General features: G+C 39.9%; 1 protein-coding gene across 1 annotated transcript; it reads left to right on the top strand.

Annotated features, from left to right (window-relative positions):
• The first annotated feature begins 268 nt into the window (after nucleotides 1–268).
• matr3l1.2 (matrin 3-like 1.2) lies at nucleotides 269–17,346 on the top strand. The gene is made up of 21 exons (XM_053235429.1): nucleotides 269–405; nucleotides 4,212–5,167; nucleotides 5,606–5,667; nucleotides 6,415–6,453; nucleotides 8,810–8,910; nucleotides 9,230–9,288; nucleotides 9,441–9,554; nucleotides 10,780–10,905; nucleotides 11,241–11,396; nucleotides 11,514–11,638; nucleotides 11,731–12,280; nucleotides 12,682–12,802; nucleotides 13,064–13,083; nucleotides 13,906–14,028; nucleotides 14,791–14,919; nucleotides 15,006–15,128; nucleotides 15,218–15,348; nucleotides 15,828–16,143; nucleotides 16,254–16,431; nucleotides 16,772–16,887; nucleotides 17,002–17,346. Exons 2-21 carry the CDS (start codon nucleotides 4,388–4,390, stop codon nucleotides 17,053–17,055), a joined length of 3,423 nt encoding a protein of 1,140 aa, XP_053091404.1. The 5' UTR covers nucleotides 269–405; nucleotides 4,212–4,387; the 3' UTR covers nucleotides 17,056–17,346.
• The last annotated feature ends 2,995 nt before the right edge of the window (nucleotides 17,347–20,341 follow it).

Here is a 20,341-nt window from a genome sequence, read left to right as displayed (position 1 = left end):
TTCCATCCATGATGTATTCCCACCTCGTACCCTGTGCTCTCAGGACCAGAGTAAACCAGCTACTGAAGATGTATGAAAGACTAGACTAGACTAGAATGGAATAGAATAGAATAGAATAGAATAGAACCTTGTGATGGACTCCAATCCCATTCTGGGGGTATTCCCACATTATGTCCTGTGTTCTCTGTATCCACAGCAAGTGAGTGAGTGAGAATAGAATAGAATAGAATAGAATAGAACAGAACAGAGGGCCGGTACGCTAGGGGGCAGTGTGCGCCTCTGACTGGGAGAAAAGAGTCGCAGATGTAAAACCGGGTGACCGGAAGTGAGTCAGTCAGGTGATCTTTTCAAGCCCGACTAAAACATTTTCAACGCTTTTGCAGCGTGTAAGGGCATATTAAAACAGTAAGTACTTCGCGTTAATTATTTTATCATTGACATACGGATAAGTACTTTCTTCTCCATAATAGATAAATAAATAAAAATTATGCATGAAGGCATAGTTATGATTTGCATTTGCAAAATGTTTACCCTTTTTTCGGTCCGCCATTTTTTTTTCCCTATTAGCATGCTAGGCTTGACTAGCCAGTTGAAAAGCTTAGCATTGTGGCAGTGCCACATTTTGCATAGTAATGCATAACAAACCACTTTGTTAATAAGTTAATAATTGTGTTATTACATAAGCGCCAACCTTTAGTTAGATGCAATCAGCCTGCTAGCTAACATGATCATTGTCTTTTTTAACAGTCCATTCAGTGAGCTAGACTAGGCCTTTCTCTAACATGTCAGACTCGGCTCTGAGAGAGCTGGCTTCTGCTTAAACTGTTCCACTTCATTTTTATCTGTGGAGATTTATCCAAACATGTGGCAGTTTATACATTTATTCAAGTTTATTCAGCTTTCTTCACATGCAGCAGCAGCTGTCCCTGGCTGAAGGCCAGAATGTCACACTCGCAGCACGTGAATCTCTCCTCACATCCTACAGCTTTACAGCTAAAAACATCTCCCACACACACAAAACATTAACCTCCTCTGTCTTTTTACTTCCATCTCACATTTCTGTTCCTCACCAGATTTGGTCCATTCTTAACAACAAAACTCAGAGTGCAGTGGATTTCAGGTGGCTCTCTCTGCACTCGGGCTGAACTGGCATCCCAGCTGATTGGCATGAATTTCCAGCTGCAGTAAACAGTGCAGTAAACAGTGCAGTAAACACCATGCTGGAAAGAAATGTTAGATATCATGTTAGCCGTCTTGGCTTTTCTCAGCAGCTACAGCTGACAGACCAGTGAGGATAATCTGCATTTAAAGGTGCTATAGTCAGTTTTTTTTAGCTCTTACTAGTACAAATGATGTGTAAAATTATGTAGAAAAAGCAAAATTAGTTTGCTCTAAGGTTCTGAATATTTGTATTTAGATTAACCTCTTGTCAGTCATTTTATAGACACACCTCCAACACCCCTTCACATCCTCAGAAATCATTGAGTTGAATTTTGCATGTTTGTAGACTTGTAACTTGGCTTTCAAGCAATTGAGTAGCAGTAGAGTGTGCTTAAAAGTTATGCCAATCCTGATGTTATGATGGTAACTCTAGTTAGTATACTAATTCCAGTGAAACCACCATAAGTTTTAAGGGCGGAGCTTTGTGTACATGGGTGGAAATGGAGGCGGGATCAGTGAGAAAAAAAATTCTGATCTTACTCAGCTCAACCCACTTAACTGCTAGAGACCTATTTTTCACAAATCTTACCTAATGGACCTTTAAGATGAAACTGAGTCCTTTACAAGTGTCGTAAGAAACTGCTGGATGTTACATTACTGCCAAACGTCAAGAGCACAACAGTTTTAAGTCAAGCTGAAAGAACGCTTTTAGATAATGTTCCTGGTGATACGCTGGATTCAACAATATCAGTGCCTTAAATGACAAAGTTTCTTGTTCTCCTGAGTCCTCCACCAAAACGAAATGAAATATCTTGCTATTTTGTGACTGTCATAATGCACACATTACTAAAATTGACCAATAATATGATTCATACTTCATCTCCAACGCTAAGTCTGTTACACTTGGTAATACATTACGGAAGACATTTTTGTTTTTCCTCTCACATGCATTTCCTCAACCTTTTCCTGTAATAGTCATTTCTTTTCTCTTTCTCCAGTGGATTTTCAGTGTAACAACCAGGATTTGAGTGTATTAAAGGTGCATTAGTCAAAAATGGAGCTCTAGTGGTTAGACCTTTTTTTTTTTTTTTTTCCTCTCCACTCAATGAATCTGCCTCCCTGCCCCGCCCATGTACACAAAACCACACCCCCAGAATCTACAATTCAGTTAGATGGGTGAAGTTATTAAAATTTTAGCCTGACCTGAGGTTTTGCCCACTCTGCCATTCAGCTTCTTGATATCCAAACTGTAAACATGTGAAGTTCGACTTATACTGATTTTTGAGAGAAAGGTGGGGTCTCTAATTTTTAAGTCAGATATCTGGTGAACTTCTCATTCAGGACAAGGAAGTGTCTCAACTTGCCATTCATGTTACCTGTCAATTCAGAAGGCTCTGCCATTTGCACTAGTAGTTACGCTGCATTCGACTTGCCTTGTAAGAGGTAATTTACAGGTGAGAATGATGTTATTTTTGACCTCAGCACGTTTGACTTCGAAGCGGGGGGGAAATGGACACCTCCATGTTTGTCTTTTGTTTGCTAACTGATGAGTGATGTATATTTTCCTCCTCAAACAGTGAACTGTATAGTCAATGGTTTAGATTTAACAAGATTTAACAATATGTCTATATGTTGACTGATCTAAAGCAGTATTTCTAAAACATTTTGTAGCCAAGGACACCTTTAACGCTTTCTTTGGCTTTTCCTGGTCGGAGGTTGGGAATTACAAGTTATGACTTTGAGTGGAATGCAGCATTCCAGAGACAACTAGATAGCTTAACCTTGTCATCTTCTCCCATGAAACCACCAGCAACAACATGATACTTGCCAACGAAAGAGTTACCAGCCCCTTTTGGCAGTAGAATCATGCCATAAAAACATTACTAGCATAAAGAAATGAGGAACAGAACTGCTGGCTCACTTCAGAAACATTTAGGCTTAACTGCCTATGATAAACCAGTTACTGAAGACGAGGGAATGAATGGAATGCTAGTGCATATTTAGTGAATGTACAACAGGGTGTGTGTTCATCACTGTTTCACTTTCTTTTTGTCTGATATTCTGTTGAAATTTTTTTTTTTGGTCCTTTGGAAGCATTTTAATTCACCTGAACTTGTTCACCGATCACCTCTCGCCAAAATTACGCCGGTGGAGTGAAATTTGCAGGTAGCCAGTAAGGCACAGTTTGTCACACATTCAAGTGTTGTGGAAAATGCGTAACTCTCACTTCAGTTAATGAACATTATGAACTTCCCAGTGGATGAGATCCAGTCGGTCAGCCAATTTACCCAAAGCCATGTCTTCAGAATAGTTTTTCTGCAGCTAGACGAAGAAGCTGAATTCTGTGATTTTTGTTCTTGCCATTTATTCTGTTCATTTGCTACTTAGTTAAAAGAAGTCTGTTCAGAAGAATTCTAAAAAAAATCCCCCAATATGAAAGCTGTTCTTTTATTATTATATTTAAGGCATACATTAGTTCATTAACTTTCTCTGGGCGAAGAAACCTAATTGGATTTTGATCTAGTGAAGTAATTCCATGTGCTTCTTTCACATGCTGTTTCTAAATCATCTGCTTAGGGATTATGTGCAATATCACAGACTCTCTTGTTCAAATAAAAGGACACCCCTCCTGGAGTCAAAGCATGTAAAGCACTTTACATTGTTCTGTCTTCTCCTGACACATTTCTACTCAATTGAAGTCGATTGTCATTCCCGTGATTCTAATATTTAAAAAAAAATTAAGCTGGTTCATGCCTCCGTGGTTTTCCTGTCCTGGCTGTGATATGCAATGCTTTCTTTCATTCCTGGTCATTTTAAGGATGTTCATAGTTCTGTATCTTAACAGTTCTCTATGATGATCTTTTGCTCAACTCTGTCATAAAGTCCATATAACTTTTTCTGTAAACCTTGATATTTTGGGGCATGTTGCAATGTATTGTATTGTCAGATGTTACTTCTTTTCACTGTCTAAATTTCACTGACTTGTTTAGCTGTGGCACTGCTAACAAATAGAATAGAATAGAAATCATTGCTCCATTATCTTTCTGCAGACCCGTTTCATTCTGTCATAGAAGAGGATCTGTCCATTCTCACCGTTGGCTTATCTTTGACATTTGGAATTTTATCCACGGACCGTCCTTTTTTGGGACAAATCAATCAGCTACATCGTTCTTTACTTTTATTGCCTGTCTGAGGTTGTGTCGCCTCTTCCTGTCATTTTGAAGCCATGTCTCAGAAGCTGACACCAGATAGCGCTCAGAAAGGCTTTGCCGTAGGCCGGGGGCTCTTGGCCGCTGCCGAGACTCTGAACTTTAGCATGGGCGAGTCCCGGCCTGATCCCTACGGCTCCTCATCCCAGCAGCATGGAGGATTGATGGGATTGGGTGGAGTAGACAGCCAGGATTCCCAACTGGCCCCCCGTCGTGTGGGCAACCCTCTCAGCAATACCATGAAGCTTTTTGCCAGCCTCGGTCTCTCTCCCAATGACTTGGACGCACTGGCCCAGGTGCCTGAGGAAAACATCAGTGTGGAAACACTACCACATCTTATCATGCAGCTGAAGAACCGAAAGGCTGAGGCCAGTCGACATCTGACCAGTGACCTGCTATCTCAATCACTTTCCCCAGACCCCTCTTACAGAGGAGGTCGAGATGAGTGGAGAGATGTGCAGGGAGGAAGACTGGACCGTTCCGCAGCTTCCGCAAGTCAGAGCCGCACTTCTCAGGCTGATTTTGGCTACAGTTCTACTCAAGATTTATCCTCTCGCAGCTATGATATGGTCGATTATGGGAGTGGTGGTAGCAGTCGGGATCGCCAGTATTCCGAGCTTTCCACTGATCGCTATCGTGGCTTAGGCACGACCTCATCTTCAACGTCTGATGATCTCTTTATGCAGCGGCGGATGGGATCCCCATCTCAGGGCAAAATTCAGGATTTCTTGGGTGTCATGCCGCACATGTTTCCCCATGTGTGCTCCCTTTGTGACTTTGATGTGCATTCTTCCATGGTGAGTAGTTCAGAACAGTTTCTTTTACACATCAACTTTTTTCCCCTCCTGAACATATCAGCCACGTGATGGAGAACACCTGTGTCCAAAACCGTTTGTTCAGTTTGCTCATCAGTACATCTTGGTGTTTGTCCAGTGTGTTTAGTGTGTGGTCCCCATTTAGAGCTTATAGTAGTCCATATTCACTACAGATCTTTGCTACAATGATTAAAGTAACTGTAAATATTGCATTTAAAAAATATTTAGTAATGGGATAGATGTTATCAAATATCCACTTTAATTTAAATCCATTGTCTTGTTTGGGAGGTCAACATGTATCAGAGCACATTCTTAAGCATTTTTTACTGTTGATTTAGAGAAAATTAAATTTAATTTCTATCAGCTAGACAGCATTATATTTCAATTTAAAAACAAAAAAAAAACTTGGTGTCTTTGCAGGAATGGACTCAGCACACAACTGGGATGCGGCATGCAGAAAACCGGAGGGTCCTTCTGCAATTGTATGTCCACCACGGTGTCCTTACGTTTCATTTACCTTTAATTTGTATTTTAGTTTTAAGTTATGACTGAGTGATTAAACGACGGAGCTGAGTATAGTTGTCTGCTACTGATACCATTATATATTAAGCTTCCTGGGCAAAAAATTAGTCACGTGTCAATTCTTTCCTAATATTTGGTTACGAGTCCCCTCGCCAATCGTGTCAGGTAAGGATTCCACCAGTACCTTGACATGGTCCGTGCCAATTTTAGCTCATGCTTCCCTTGACTGCGTGCAGTTCTACTGAATTCCTGGGTGACATTTGGTGTTTCAGCTGCAGTTCCAAGTAATACCACATGAGATTGATGTTTGGCGATTCGCAGACCAAAGTGCCTCTGTGTTTCATTACCCTTCTTAAGAAAAAGTCACACATAAATTTGGCCCTATGCACCCTACAGTCTTCCTGGAGCATGGGAGTTTGAATGTTGTTCTGCTTGGACATGAAGCAATAACCCAAATCTCAGAGTCGGGCCAACAAACAGACCATTGGGTTTTAAGCTAAGTTACATTTCTCCTTTTGCACAGCCTGTTGATATTGTACAACAAGGCACTGCTGTTGGTGAATGTGACTCATTTTTTTTGTCTGGGAAGCTTATGATTTCTGATTTTGTATCAGGCATACAATTATACATTATTCTTCCTTCATACAAATATTTATCTTCCATCACTGCAAGCAACTCAAATGTTTTTTGCTTTTCTCTTTCTGTAGGTATCCAGATTGGGACCCTCAAATGCCCTCTGGCCGAATGTATGTAATTCATATGTTTATGTGTGTATGTATATATGTGTGTGTGTGTGTGTATATGTGTATATATACAGTCAGGTCCATAAATATTGGGACAGTGACACAGTTTTGGTCATTTTGCCTCTGTACACCACCACAGTGGATTTGAAATGAAGCAGTCAAGATGTGACTGAAGCGTAGACTTTCAGCTTTAATTCAAGGGGTTTAACAAAAATATTGCATTAACCGTTTAGGAATTACAGCCATTTTTTACAGAGTTCCTCCATTTTCACAGGCTCAAAAGTAATGGGACAAACTAATATAATCATAAATATTAGGATTATTTTTATTACTTGGAGGTAAATCCTTTGCAGTCAATGACTACCTGAAGTCTGGACCCCATGGACATCACCAAATGCTGAGTTTCCTCCCTTGAGATGATTTGCCAGGTCTTTACTGCAGCCATCTTCAGTTGCTGCTTGTTTGTGGGTCATTCTGCCTTCAGATTTGTCTTCAGTAAGTGAAAAGCAGCTCAGTTGAGTTGAGGTCAGGTGACTGACTCGGACATTTAAGAACATTTAATTTCCAAGCTCTTGGGCTGCTTTCACAGTATGTTTTGGGTTGTTATCCGTCTGTACTGTGAAGCGCTGTACTATCAGTTTTGCAGCATTTGACTGAATCTGAGCAGAAAGTATAGCTCTGTACACTTCAGAATTCATCCTGCTACTTCTATCAATGGTCACATTATCAATAAACCCCAGTGACCCAGTTCCATTGGCAGCCAAACATGCCCATGCCATAACACTGCCTCCACATGTTTGACAGATGATTTGGTATGCTTTGGATCATGAGCCCTTCCTTTCCTTCTCCATACTTTTCTCTTCCCATCATTCTGGTACAAGTTAATCTCGCATCAGAACTGGTCAGGCTTTTTTTTTAGAGGTTTTTTAGCAAAGTCTAATCTGGCCTTTGTGTTCTTGAGTGTTACCAGCGGTTTGCATCTTGAGGTAAACCGTCTGTATTTACATTCATGAAGGTGGCTCTTGATTGTAGACTTTGACAATGATAGGCCTACCTCCTCCAGAGTGTTCCTGACTTGGCTAGATGTTGTGAAGGGGTTGTTCTTCAATAAGAAAAGAATTCTGCTCATCATCCACTTTAGTTGTTTTCTGTGGTCTCCCAGGCCTTTTGGTGTTGCTGAGCTCGCCAGTGCATTCCTTCTTTTTAAGAATGTACCAAATTGTTGATTTGGCCCTCCTAAAGTTTCTGCTATCTCTCTGATAGGTCTGTTTTGGTTTTTCAGCCTAATGATGGCCTCCTTCACTTGCATCAACACCTCTTAGGACGGCATATTGAGAGTTCCCATGAACAGCTACCAAATGCAAATTCAACACTTGGAATCAGCTCCAGACCTTTTATCTCCTTAATTTATCATGATATAAGGAGGAAACAGGCCACAGCTGGCCATGAAACTGCTTATCAGTCAATTGTCCCATTACTTTTGAGCCTGTGAAAACTCTGTAAAAAATGGCTGTAATTCCTAAACGGTTAATGCAATATTTTTGTTAAACCCCTTGAATTAAAGCTGAAAGTCTACGCTTCAGTCACATCTTGACTGCTTCATTTCAAATCCACTGTGGTGGTGTACAGAGGCAAAATGAGCAAAACTGTGTCACTGTCCCAATATTTATGGACCTGACTGTGTGTATATATATATATATATATATATACACACACACACACACACACACACACACACACACACACACGCACGGGTGACAAATTAAAGGAAAAAACTTTGGCTCTGTTATGTTGTTGGTGCATTATGTTGGCATGGTTTTGATCCACATTTCCACATTTAAAGGGAACCATCACTTCAAATCAATACAGTTCTTCTTACTAAAAACCTTTGATGAGAAGTGATCCTGTGATGAAACATTTCTATCCCGAAGGGCATGATCTCAGGATGACCTATGGAGTCATTTCAGGATGACCCTGTCCCCATCCACAGGGTGTAAGGGCTCACTGAATGATTTGATGAGTATGAAAATTGTTATGTTATGGCCACTTGATCATCTATGGGAGAATTTCTGTGTTACACAGCACTCTACGTTACCATCATAAAAATAAAAAAAACACCAACTGAGGGAATAGCTTTAAGAAGAGCAGTGTTCGTCCTTCCAGTACACTTTTAGAGACATATAGAATCAGGGCCTAGATGTATTGAAGCTATTCTGTATACTTGTGGACCAACACTTTACTAAGACATGTCATGGTGTTTTTCCTTTAATTTGTCACCAGTCAGTATAGGTACTAGCATAAATATTTTCAGTACAGAGCTTTTTTCCAGTGTTCAGAGCATTTACATTATCTCTCTCAGGTCAGACTCTCTCTCTCTGAGCTCAAAGAGCCGATCAGATGGACTACTGGGCGCTGCTCCATCTTCTATGAGGCAGCGAACAAGCATGAATTCAGGCTGGGGTAATTAGTCTGTATACAGTTTTGGTTTTGTTGTTTATTACTGGTTTTATTTAATTATCTATACTACATGTAATCATGTTATGAACCTATAAGTCTATTCAGGAATTTATACATTTTTAAGTACCCCCTGTCACAGTATTGTATTTTTTTGTGTGTGTGCAAAGGATTGAAGTGTGTGACATGATTGGTCAGAGAATATTATGACATAATTCATCCAGAAATTAATTATATGTATAGACAAGATGTGTATGGATCCTGACTGATGTTTTTTATTCTGTTGGTGTTGGGTAAATTGACTAAGGATTTCTCTTTTTTTAAGGATCTACTTCAAGCATGAGTATGTCAAGCAAAACATCGTCATATTCTGTGACACCAAAGGTAATAATGCTGTACAAATTGCTGCTGAGATAAAACAATCAAGCTTCATCTTAGACATTATCAAATAATTATTATTATTTTGTGCTGCTTGTATTAAAATAACATTGTTTTTCTTTACAAACCTTTTATTTTTTTCTGTTTTTGTATTTCAGATCAGAAGCAGGGTGGTGGTGGTTAAATACGATGAGAAGCCAAAGTTATCTGCTCTGTTTGCTTTAGCCAGTCGTTTTGGTGCCATCCGTGAACACCTTGTACTCAAGAATAAGGTAACAAACGCCATTTAACTTCTCCCAGTTTTTACACTTCACTTTGAATTACTGGCTTTATCTACATTATGTTGTTTGATTTAAGTAACTCGTCTGTATTTGGCACATGTCTAAAATTAACATACAGAGAAAGCGACTGTGTCACAGACAGTGACCAATCAACGTGCAGCAGCACTGACACAAAGGCTGCACACCCACATGCAGTGCATACTATATGAACCAATGCCTGATGGTGCACTATTTCACATCCAGTAGGCTGTCCTGTGATTTGGGATTATAGATATAGTTCTCTAGTGAGCCTACAGTAAGAGCAAGCTCAAAAATATGAGAGAAAAGAGCCTGGACAAATATTGCCTTAAATCTGTAAATAAAATGTTCAGATGATCCGTAACCTGTGTGTGTGTGTGTGTGTTCATTTTCAGTGATCCTACAACTGCTCTGTCACCATCTTATGCTCACAGAGCAGCGCAACAGTGTGTTAGGACACATCGATTGCACATAGATTAATTAATCTTGTGGTTTAATGACATGAGATTATGAATCAGCATATTCCTGCCAGACTGAGTTTTAAAGAAGATATCTGCTTGTATTGATTTGTATTGATTTTGTTACTGTTGAACAGGTTTTTAGTTAGGTAATTTACCATTATACTCGCATCAGCTAATGAATATTAATGACGATTGGTGTATGCTGGCGTGTACTTATAAATATTATTAACTCAGTTATTAACAAAGCCAGTAAAAAATATGCCAGAAGTATATACTTGACTCAGTTTTTCCACTTGAGAGGCTGGAAGCTACCTTGTCTGTTAAGATGCAGATGCTAAAATAGTCCACATGCATGCTTTCTAATTAATTGCCAGACATAGCATTTTTTTTTTCTTTTCTAGAATGGGAAGAAAAAGTTGTACGTAAGCTTTTCTAGTGCCTGCTTTTTCCTCATAGTTGCCTGGTAGTTATTGTAAAAGCCCATTTAGACATGGCAGTATCTACCATTGACATATGGTTTGTGAAAAACATGTTCAATTGAATCGTATGAGATTTGTTTCATAGACATTCAAGAATAATTATATGTTTATTTAAATTAGAGTAAAATTTCTCTCTTGATGACATTTTGAAAGTTATTGTCATTAAAGAATTAAATAGAGTATGCAGTCTTTTAGAATTATGAATATTATATTTTTGCTGTCTTTGCTTCAACATTGGCACTGTTGTTTCTCTGGTAGGCCTTTCTGGAGCTTACGACACACGAGGAAGCTCTTGCAATGACCAATCACTACCAGAATAAGCCTGCCACTTTGCATGGGAGAGAAGTGAAGATTTACTTGTCCAAGGAGCTGCTGGTGATTGAAGTAAGACCACAATCTGAACTAGTTAAAAGAAAAAAAGTTCATTATCATAATTCGTTTGATGATATTTGAAATACAGTAACTGAGCACAGACATTGTAATTCAGTAGCTGTAGGCATGCAGTCTGTTACATGTTTAATTAGCATTTTGTTTACGTTTGAATGTAATTTAGACAGTGAAGCTTAATCTTTAAAGCAATAACATGTATAAAATTATAATAAGGAAATTGATTGTATAGAGATGACCCAAAAAAAACAATGTGAAGACTATAAGAAGGTAGTGAAGACTGCATATGTTAAAATATTTTGACCGTAAATGCAAAACATGTTTCACCTTAGAAAAACGACAGACCAGATAGAGAGAACAGAAATCGAGATTCTGGTCCAGTGGTGTTCTTTTCCAATTTGCCAAGAGAGACTGAGAAGAAGGCGGAGTTGCTCACAGTAGCCCGCAGATTTGGCACCGTTGTGAACCATCTTTTTTTAAATGATCAGGTAAAATTTACAATGAGTCCTATCTTCTAATGGTCAGTGTTTTAGGCTTCAGTGTAATGATTCATATTGTCAGGCTTCTGACAGTGTACACTGAAATTTCTAATTTCCTTGTCACAGGCATTTGTGCAAATGAGCAACTCAGAGGATGCAGAGATGTTAGTAAAGTACTACACTATCCATCCACTGACTATTAGTCGTAGGACCATCCATATGAACATCTGCACCAAGTACAAGACCTTAACGTGAGTAACATATCTGTTTAAAGTAGCCTTGTCTGTAACAAATCAATTGAGAAATCAGACAAAAATGGCCTAAAATCTGGAATGTGTTTTAGGGTCATACCTGGTAAAGGAGAACAGTTAAAAGAGGAGCCGGAAGAATCTGGTCAGAAGAACAGCAGCAGCAGAACAAGTTCCAAAAGCTCATCCAAGCCTCAGAGAAGCTCAAGCTCCAGAGCCAAGGAGAGCTCATCCGAGAAGGCACAGGAGTCGAAGTCTAAGGAGGGTGAAGAGGAGGTCCGGGCTGAAGCAGGCTCTGGTGATGAAGGCCAGGGTGTTGTGGAAGCACATGATGAAGAGGAAGAGGCCCTTGGTGAAGATCAGGTGACAGAGGAATCTGTGACCGCACAGCCAGATCAGGAAGCTGCCATGGAGTTTGAGGATTCGGCTATGGAACAAGAAGAAGAAGGAGAAGAAGAAAATGCACATGATGGTGAGGACACAGAGATTCCAGAAGAGGAGGCATTTGAACAAGAGCATCAGACAGAGCAACCAGTTGAGCATGAGGAAGATCAGAAGCAGGAGGACAACACGGAACTCAAAGAAACAGATGGGCAGGATGATGTGGAGCAGGACGAGGGTGCTGCAGATGATTCTGTCGAGCAGGTGAGTGGAAAGATTAGTTAAATTGTATGTTATCAAGAAAACCAAGTTAAACATTGTTCCAACTAGAATCAGCTGTGCAGCGTGCTTAAGTCTAAATTCAATCATCACAACATTTCTGGATCCGCAACTGGACACAGCTCTCCGTCAACAAATCACAATTCACCTCGTGGCCAGTCAGTGCACAAAGTATGTCTGTATGTGATGTTTACCCATTATCCCTCTCTCTGCGTCATGACGCAAATGCGCATTAATGCAGAAGTATAAACCTGGCCTTAGACACACTGCTCTGCACCCATCACAGCTCACACAACACATTGTTGAGCCTTCCTGTTTGTCATCAAATGCTATGGTGTCAAAATTCTTAACGGAAGTCATGTATGTCTCCGTCTGTGTGATAATAGGAGGTGCCTGAAGAATCTGATTTCCCTGAAGACTTGGATGAGTTTGTCACTCTGGATGAGCTGGCAGAGGAGGATGAGGCTGAACGGCATGATTCGAGATCTAGAGAGAGAGCTTCTTCAGGTTCTGCTTCTAAATGTTTAGTTTGCCTAGCAGAATTCAGTAGCAGAAATAGATTATTTTGGCTAATTAATGTTTTTCAACAGGAAATGTGTGGTGTTTAATGTTTGGTGCCCAAATAAGCTGCCTATCTGCAGAGTGTTGTAGATTCTGTGTTATGTGTTATCTGATTATGTATTATTAGCAAAACAATCTGGGCAAATGAATATGAATATATAAAGAGCTGTTTCAAATCTAAATGTAAATTTTCTTATCTGCTTTTAGGTAGATCCAGGGAGAGTGGAGTAAGTATTCACTTTTTAACAATAACTTCAAGTGTTTGAAGTTATTCAAGCTTATTTGACTTTCTTTAACATTGTGTTAGACTTGTCTTACAAGAACCATGATAATCTGTGTTTTACATTTGAATATTTAAAGTAGTTTGGACAAAAATAACATTTAGACTTATTTTACCACTTATCTTAAATTTAGGCGATCAGTAAGGTCATGTCTGGTGTCCAAGTCTCCAAGTTTCATTATGCAAAGCTATTAAGTTGATGTAGCTAATAAATAAGGGAAACTTGTAGCTGTCAATTTAGAATTATTCGGACAGCATGTCTAAATGAAACAAAATAGATATCTTATTCATAAAATAGCAAAATGAAGCCAGTATATGTGTTCAGAATGATTCCAGCTTCTAAATCTTTAGGTATATGACTTACTTTTTTCACCTTTATAGCTTTATAGTGCCTTAAACGATATTAGGAAGTATATTCAAGATTAATTAACAAACAAACTCATTATTTTGAGGCCAATATGTGATCATGTTCAGAAGGCTTTAACTTGCCTTACTTCGTAGCTAAATTTACCTTGTAACACCCTTGAAAAATACCAAACATGCCTGGGTTGGTTGATTACATTTAGGTTAAGGGGAAATTTAAATGTATATAAATATAAATGTAACTTTTTGGACAGATTCTGGACATTGATCCAGTTCTAAATGTTATGTAACGACTGTTGTAAATGTTATAAAACATCTAAGTGGAGTGTCAAGGCTTTTTACCTGTATGTGAATTTCTTGGACTTTCCTGAGGAAACTGCTGTAATAAGCCATATTTCTTTTACAGGGGTTGAGAGTTGTCAACGTGGTTGGATTTAAACGTAGCTATGGGTATCTGGATGAGATTCTGGCCCTGGCAAAGCCCTTTGGGAAAGTTGTACGACACTTGGTTCTGCATTCCAGACCCGAGGTGAATTTTCTTACCTTTCTCATCTTAGTAATATTCTGTAATTAGGGTTTTTGTTTTTACTTACTCATACTGTTGCCTGTTAATGCCTGCCATCCATTTAGATTCCTAACAAGGTTGTGTCTGAGTATACATTTAAGACAAAAAGTTTAGTAGAGTTGCATGTCGATCAATAGCAGATAAAGATTGAGCCATGCATAACTATATGCACAGAAAAGGAATTATGCTATAAACCAGATCATAATCATTGTGGCTTAAAGTTTAATGAAAGTTGAGTGGGGAGTGTTCAGCTACAATCATAACTCATACCATCTTATGTAAGATTCCCTGTATACATTATGCTATAAACCAGATCATAATCATTGTGGCTTAAAGTTTAATGAAAGTTGAGTGTAGCTGAACACTCCCCAATCATAACTCATACCATCTTATGTAAGATTCCCTGTATATGGGTCAAAGATGGGTGGTGCCCAAGCTGATCATTTACAGAAAATAATAATATTCATATAATTCCACTCTTTGTCTACAGAAAAAAAGTACATATTAAAGTAGGAAAAAGGTTTAATCAGAATAACTGTCTGTATTACTATTTTAACATCAATTAAAAAACTATTTTCAAAAAGTTTTTCAAAGCCCTTTCTGTTTTTCATCTATTTACTAATAAAGCTCTTATTTGTACTGCTTCAAAGAGTTTTATGTCAGGCATTATTTCCCAGAATATTTACAGGTTTGCTTATGTAATTTGTATCATGTTTTATTGTTAAGGCCTTTCTGGAATTTAGCAGTGAACAAGAAGCCAGATCAATGGTTCGTTTCTACAACGGAAATGTCATCCCTTCTGTGTGTGGAAAAACAGTCAAAATTTACCATTCGATGACCTACGCGACCATCCAGGTGAGCAACATTATTCTTCTGCACAGTGAAACAATGCAGCTAATTAGAAGAGAAATGTCTGATATGTTTTTCCCTAAACGTGACAGAGTGGCAAAGTCGTCTACATTGGGCACATCCCCCCATTTAAATCATCAGACGCATCCTTCCTGAAGGTTGCAGAGCCGTTTGGGAAAGTCAGACGTTACTATTTGAATCGGTCACGCTGTGAGGTAATTGCCTAATCAATGTAATGCAGAATGTCTAATACCTTATTATTCACTATTCACTTGGCATAATGTTTTGGTTTGTTTGCTTTCAGTGCTTCATTGAAATGGAGAGGGGTGAGGACGCAGAGAGATTTGTGGAGTCTGCTCGGCTGAATCCGCTCAAATTTGAAGGCAAACGCTTGCTTGTATACATCAGCAGGAAGTACAAACAACTCAAACATGGGTTAGTGCTTTCTTTCTATTATTCTAATTAATTGGTCATGTTTTGCTGAAATGCTGGTTATGTCTGTACACAAAGATTTTCTCCAATCTGATTGAATTCATCCTGATTGCTGATTCGCAATGAATTGTATGTATCTTAAACTGGATACACACTGTAAAAATAAATAAATTGACCACTGACAGGTGAAGTGAATAACATTGATCATCTTGGGATATATCTTGGGATACATACATACATACATACATACATACATATCTATCATATATATCAAAGCACACACATTCTGTAGCTACTCGCTAAAGATTTTTGCCCATGTCCAAATGTGTATCTTGTACATTTATCCTGGACACTCTGTAGACAGTCTCCATTGTTTTGCACATTACATTTTTAATCCACTGCATGTGTGTGTATATATATATATATATATATATATATATATATATATATATATATATATATATGACTCTTTCACATGGCAGACACAGACCCCCAACCTCAGAAGACAAACGGCCAGCCAAGAGGGAGCACTCTGAGGAGAGAGAGGAAAGCCAGAGCAGTTCCTCAGCAAAAACTACCACTGTGAAGGAAGAGGAACCCCCATCCAAAAAAGCTAAAGAGGAGAAGCCTAGTGAGGAGAAAGCTCTGAGTGTACCGGAGGAGGAGGAGGAGGAGAAGGAAAAGGAGGTGGAAGTCAAATCTGAGCCTTGTGAGAGTGTAGCTGAAGTGAACAATGAGCACACAGAGGAACACAACACAGATACAACAGAAACTCAGAACGTGGAACTCAAACCACCGGTCAGCTTTCAGTGTCCTTTTTTTTTTCTTATTTGTTTCTGCATGTGTTGGAAACGGTTCAGCTTCCTGTTAACTTTGCTTTTAACTTTATTTCTGTCTGCATTGAGCAGAAGGTTGAGAATGACATTGATGTTCCTCCTACTGAGTCTTCATCTGTTGCATCCTCTGCTGGTGTGTCTGAGAAGAGCCAAGAGCCAACTGAAGCCCCCACGCCTCCAACTGAGTCTGTCAGAAAACCTGAAACCATTATAGATGCTCTTGGCCCATATGAGCCAAACGTCCCTGTAGGTAAGTCATCATTTTAGAGTCAAAGGCAAAATTAAAATGAGGGCCTGATCCTGATTATGGATAAATTACAGTGCCTTGGATAAGTATTCACCCCCTTGAACTTTTCCACAAGTTGTACTACTACAACCTGGAATTTAAATAGGCTTAATATACAAAATTTGAAAATTGCAAAAATATTCAGAAAGCAAAATAAGCTGAAAAGTATCCGATTTAGTCTGATCCAGAATGAGGAAACATTATTAGGTGAAAATGTGCCTGAACTACATTTTTTTCCCCCCTCTGTTTGTGCATAGAGAAGTGGTGCTGATTAATCACTAACAACAGTGCCCTATTATTTCAGGTGTGGAGTTTGTGAAGATGGGCTACTACTGTAGAGTGTGCTTCCTTTTTTACTCCAATGAAGACACTGCTAAAAAGGTTCACTGCAGTAGCCAAGCACACTACGAGAAACTCAAGGTGATTTCATATGGCTTACATGTTTTAATATGTGATAAATCTGTAATAAATACAAAAATATACAAATCCAGGCTGTATTCTTTCAAATTCAACTTGTTTTGTTCTGCTTTCTAGAAACACTTGGAAAAGGAGAAGGCCAAAGCACAAAGTAATCGTGAGAAAAACTGAATATGGAGGAGTGTAATTGTACAGTATTTGGTTGTGCATGAGCCTTAGTTTGCTTAGTCTCTCCTACTGGAGGATTGATTTTAGTGTCTTTTTTTTTTTTTAGGTTGATTCTATCATTTACCCATTTACTGTTTTTCTTACATGTGTATTAGAAAATTTGCCCTATTCTCAGTAGAGGAATATGGCTGTTTGCTTGTTGTGAATTATTATTATTATTATTATTATTTTTTTTTTTTTTTTTTTTTGGTGGTGTTCAACTTGTTAACATTAAAAACATTCCTCACACTGGCCGTTTCCTGGTTGTGATGAATTCATGTCTCCTGTCATTTTAAATGCGATGGATATTTATTAAAATGGCAGGTTTTTGTTAAGTAAAATGTTAAGTAAGAATGACACTAAAGATAGAGTCATTCTTACTTAACAACAAGATAACACATTGTTAAGTAAGAAATCTTTCCCTAAAATATATGATTGTTTTTCAGTTAATTTTAATAACAATGTTAATGTTGTAGTTTCACATCAGTGGTGGGAAAAGTTCTGACATGATTTATCTTGGTTTAATTTTATTCATCAAAACATTTTAACAGGGATGTGTAGAATCTTTATATCCATTGTATTTTTGCATTGCTTTATTCATTTTAGTCATTTCAGAAACTCTAGTGCAGAGCAGATGACAGGTAATTCCCTTTCTTACTAACCATTAACTGAAATATATGGTTTTCAGGTCAGATAAAATGTTTATGTACAGTGCTTTCTAGTGCTTTACAAATTTTTCTCAGTTTCTCAAACGTTCTTACAAATATTTATTTTCCTTTGAAATACTGGTTTTAAATGATTGCAGTATGAAAATTCTCCCACTAACTAATCATTAAACATCTTTATTGTGTGCTGCAACAGCCCTTACAACAGCAAAAGATTACAGTAACTAATCCTGATGAACATTTATTCACTCAATGATACCAATTTTTCCCTTTCTTTAGTATCACCATACAAAATTTACCATGATCATTTTTGGTGAAGAAAAAAGTTTATAAGGTGCTCTTTTAGTTTTATTTATTATTTCAGTGCAGGGTTAAAGCATAGTCAGAACGGTCTGCAATAGTAATTTCTTGTGTTACAATACACTGTATATTAATTTTGGGACACCACGCTTGTTAAAATGTTTTCAATATATAGGTGTTTTCTTTGTACATTGTGGGCAAAAAATAGCATCATATTCAAGACTAGCCATCACCCAAGTGCTCTGGGGAATTTTTTGGCCTTCTGTGTCAAACCACTTTTGGTTCTCTTTCATCATGTGTTCGAGATCCACCTATGGGAAGGGCATCCATACCTGACCTCTTCAGAAGCATCCATTTCCACCAAGGCTGGCTTTGACATACAGGAGCACAAGTCCAATGCCAGGTAGAGGCACGCCCCTTACCTGAGTGCATAAAGGACCTGCACATGCTACTCTTCCCCCATTGACATTTGCTTCTTGTGACCTCTGGTTTTGTGTGCACAGCTCGCTGGATTACTGACTTGCACTTTTTTGTCTGCAGGAGGACAAATCCCTTGGATCAGCCTCCACTAGACGTGTTTGTCTTGCTAACCAGGTTAGGTGGGGATGCCCACCTTACGGACTCAACTGAGCTCTGTGTTTTGCGACCATGGTGCATTCTAAACCGGCTTCAGCTTCCACCGGGGATAACCAGTCGCATGCCTGCCCGGCCACGTGCGGTGCTGTTATCGCGACTAGGGATTCTCATCCCTTCTGTGTGGTTTGCATGGGCCTCAAACACGCGGAAGAAGCCCTTCCCTGAAAAGTGTAGCCACTGCCTAGCTCTCCCCAAAAAACTCTGGCGCCGATGGATCACAGTGGCCACGACCCAGGGCATGGATTTTGAACAATCCGACTCTGACAGGGGAAACAGTGATGACGGCGCACTCCCAGGGACCTCCCAGGGCACGGCTTCACTGAGCTGGGCCGACCAAAGCGACCCAACTCTCCTCGAGGACATCTTACCAAGTGAACCCTCCTTCGTTAATGAGCCACCCGGCTCCGGGGTTGAGGACGATGCAGGCCTTTTAGAGGGTTTGGAGGACGAGGATGCCATCCTGTCTTCTTTAACTCCCCAGGCTAACACTCCTGCTGCCTTAACTCAGTCCATCCTCTTCGAATTTTGTGAGTGAACGGCTGCTCACCTCAATATCGAATGGCCGGCTCTACAAAGTGCCACTGACCAAGAGAGGGAAGTTTATGATGGGAAACTCCTGGGACCACCTCCAGGCCTGAGAAAACAGCTCCTCCCAGTCCTCCCCGCATGTGCCAAGCACATGAAACACTGCTGGGAAGACCCTCAAGGTCTCAAGGTTAAGGATATGGCGACTCTCGGCATGGGTGACCCCGTCCTGCCACTGAGCCCTCTATCGCCAGACATCTTAATCCCTCCCAAGGCGACCTGCTTGTTCCCCCCAAGCCCACTCTCCCCAGCAAAATGGACTGTTTTTCTGTGTCCATCCACCAGGCTTCTTATAAGGCCTCAGCCATGTCTCTCGGAGCGTGCTCTAGCTTAATCTTTCGGGTCTCCCCGATAGCAAGAAACGGCACATCGCAGGAGCACAGTGGAGCCTGGCCAGGCCCATTTTGGTCCTGCTGTCACTTTGATGCGACAGCGCTGCAATGATGAAAAGAAAGAAGGGAGAATCCACTCTACAGAGACTGGCATCTCCACCCTCAAGTAGTGGGTTTGCTGTGGGAGAGATTCGGTCAGGCAACCGTAGATGCCTTCACCTCAAGCGAAAACACCCACTGACCTATGTTCTTCTCGCTAAGGGACGGGGATGCACCCCTCAGCGTGGATGCACTAGCCCATCCGTGGCCCAACGTGCTGCTCTACGCATTCCCTTCCTTTGCCTAATAGCACCCACCATGGCCAGGGTGAGAGTTCAGAGCTTGACCCTCATTCTGGTGGCACCCAGGTGGCCCAAAGCACCGTGGCTGGCAGAGTGGCCCCTCCCATTACGCACAGACCTCCTGTCTCAGGTGAACGGGGAAATCTATTACCCTCACCCAGACAGGGTGGCCCTCTGGGCTTGGCCTGTGAGAGGGCAAACCTGAACACAGTGGGGCTCCCTCCATGTGTGGTCATCACCATACAAAGTGCTAGGGTCTCCTCCACATGCTCCCTATATGACTGTAATGGTGTGTGTTTGAGGAGTGGTGTGATGGGCGCCGGCTGATATCATATCAGTGTTCGGCTTCTGATGTTTTATGCTTTTTTCAAGACCTTATGGATGGTGGTAA

Source organism: Pangasianodon hypophthalmus, chromosome 7 (genome assembly GCF_027358585.1).
Source record: "Pangasianodon hypophthalmus isolate fPanHyp1 chromosome 7, fPanHyp1.pri, whole genome shotgun sequence".
NCBI classification, from domain to species: domain Eukaryota; kingdom Metazoa; phylum Chordata; class Actinopteri; order Siluriformes; family Pangasiidae; genus Pangasianodon; species Pangasianodon hypophthalmus.
The sequence above is the reverse complement of the archived record's forward strand: the minus strand, read 5'-3'. Positions and strand labels throughout refer to the sequence as shown.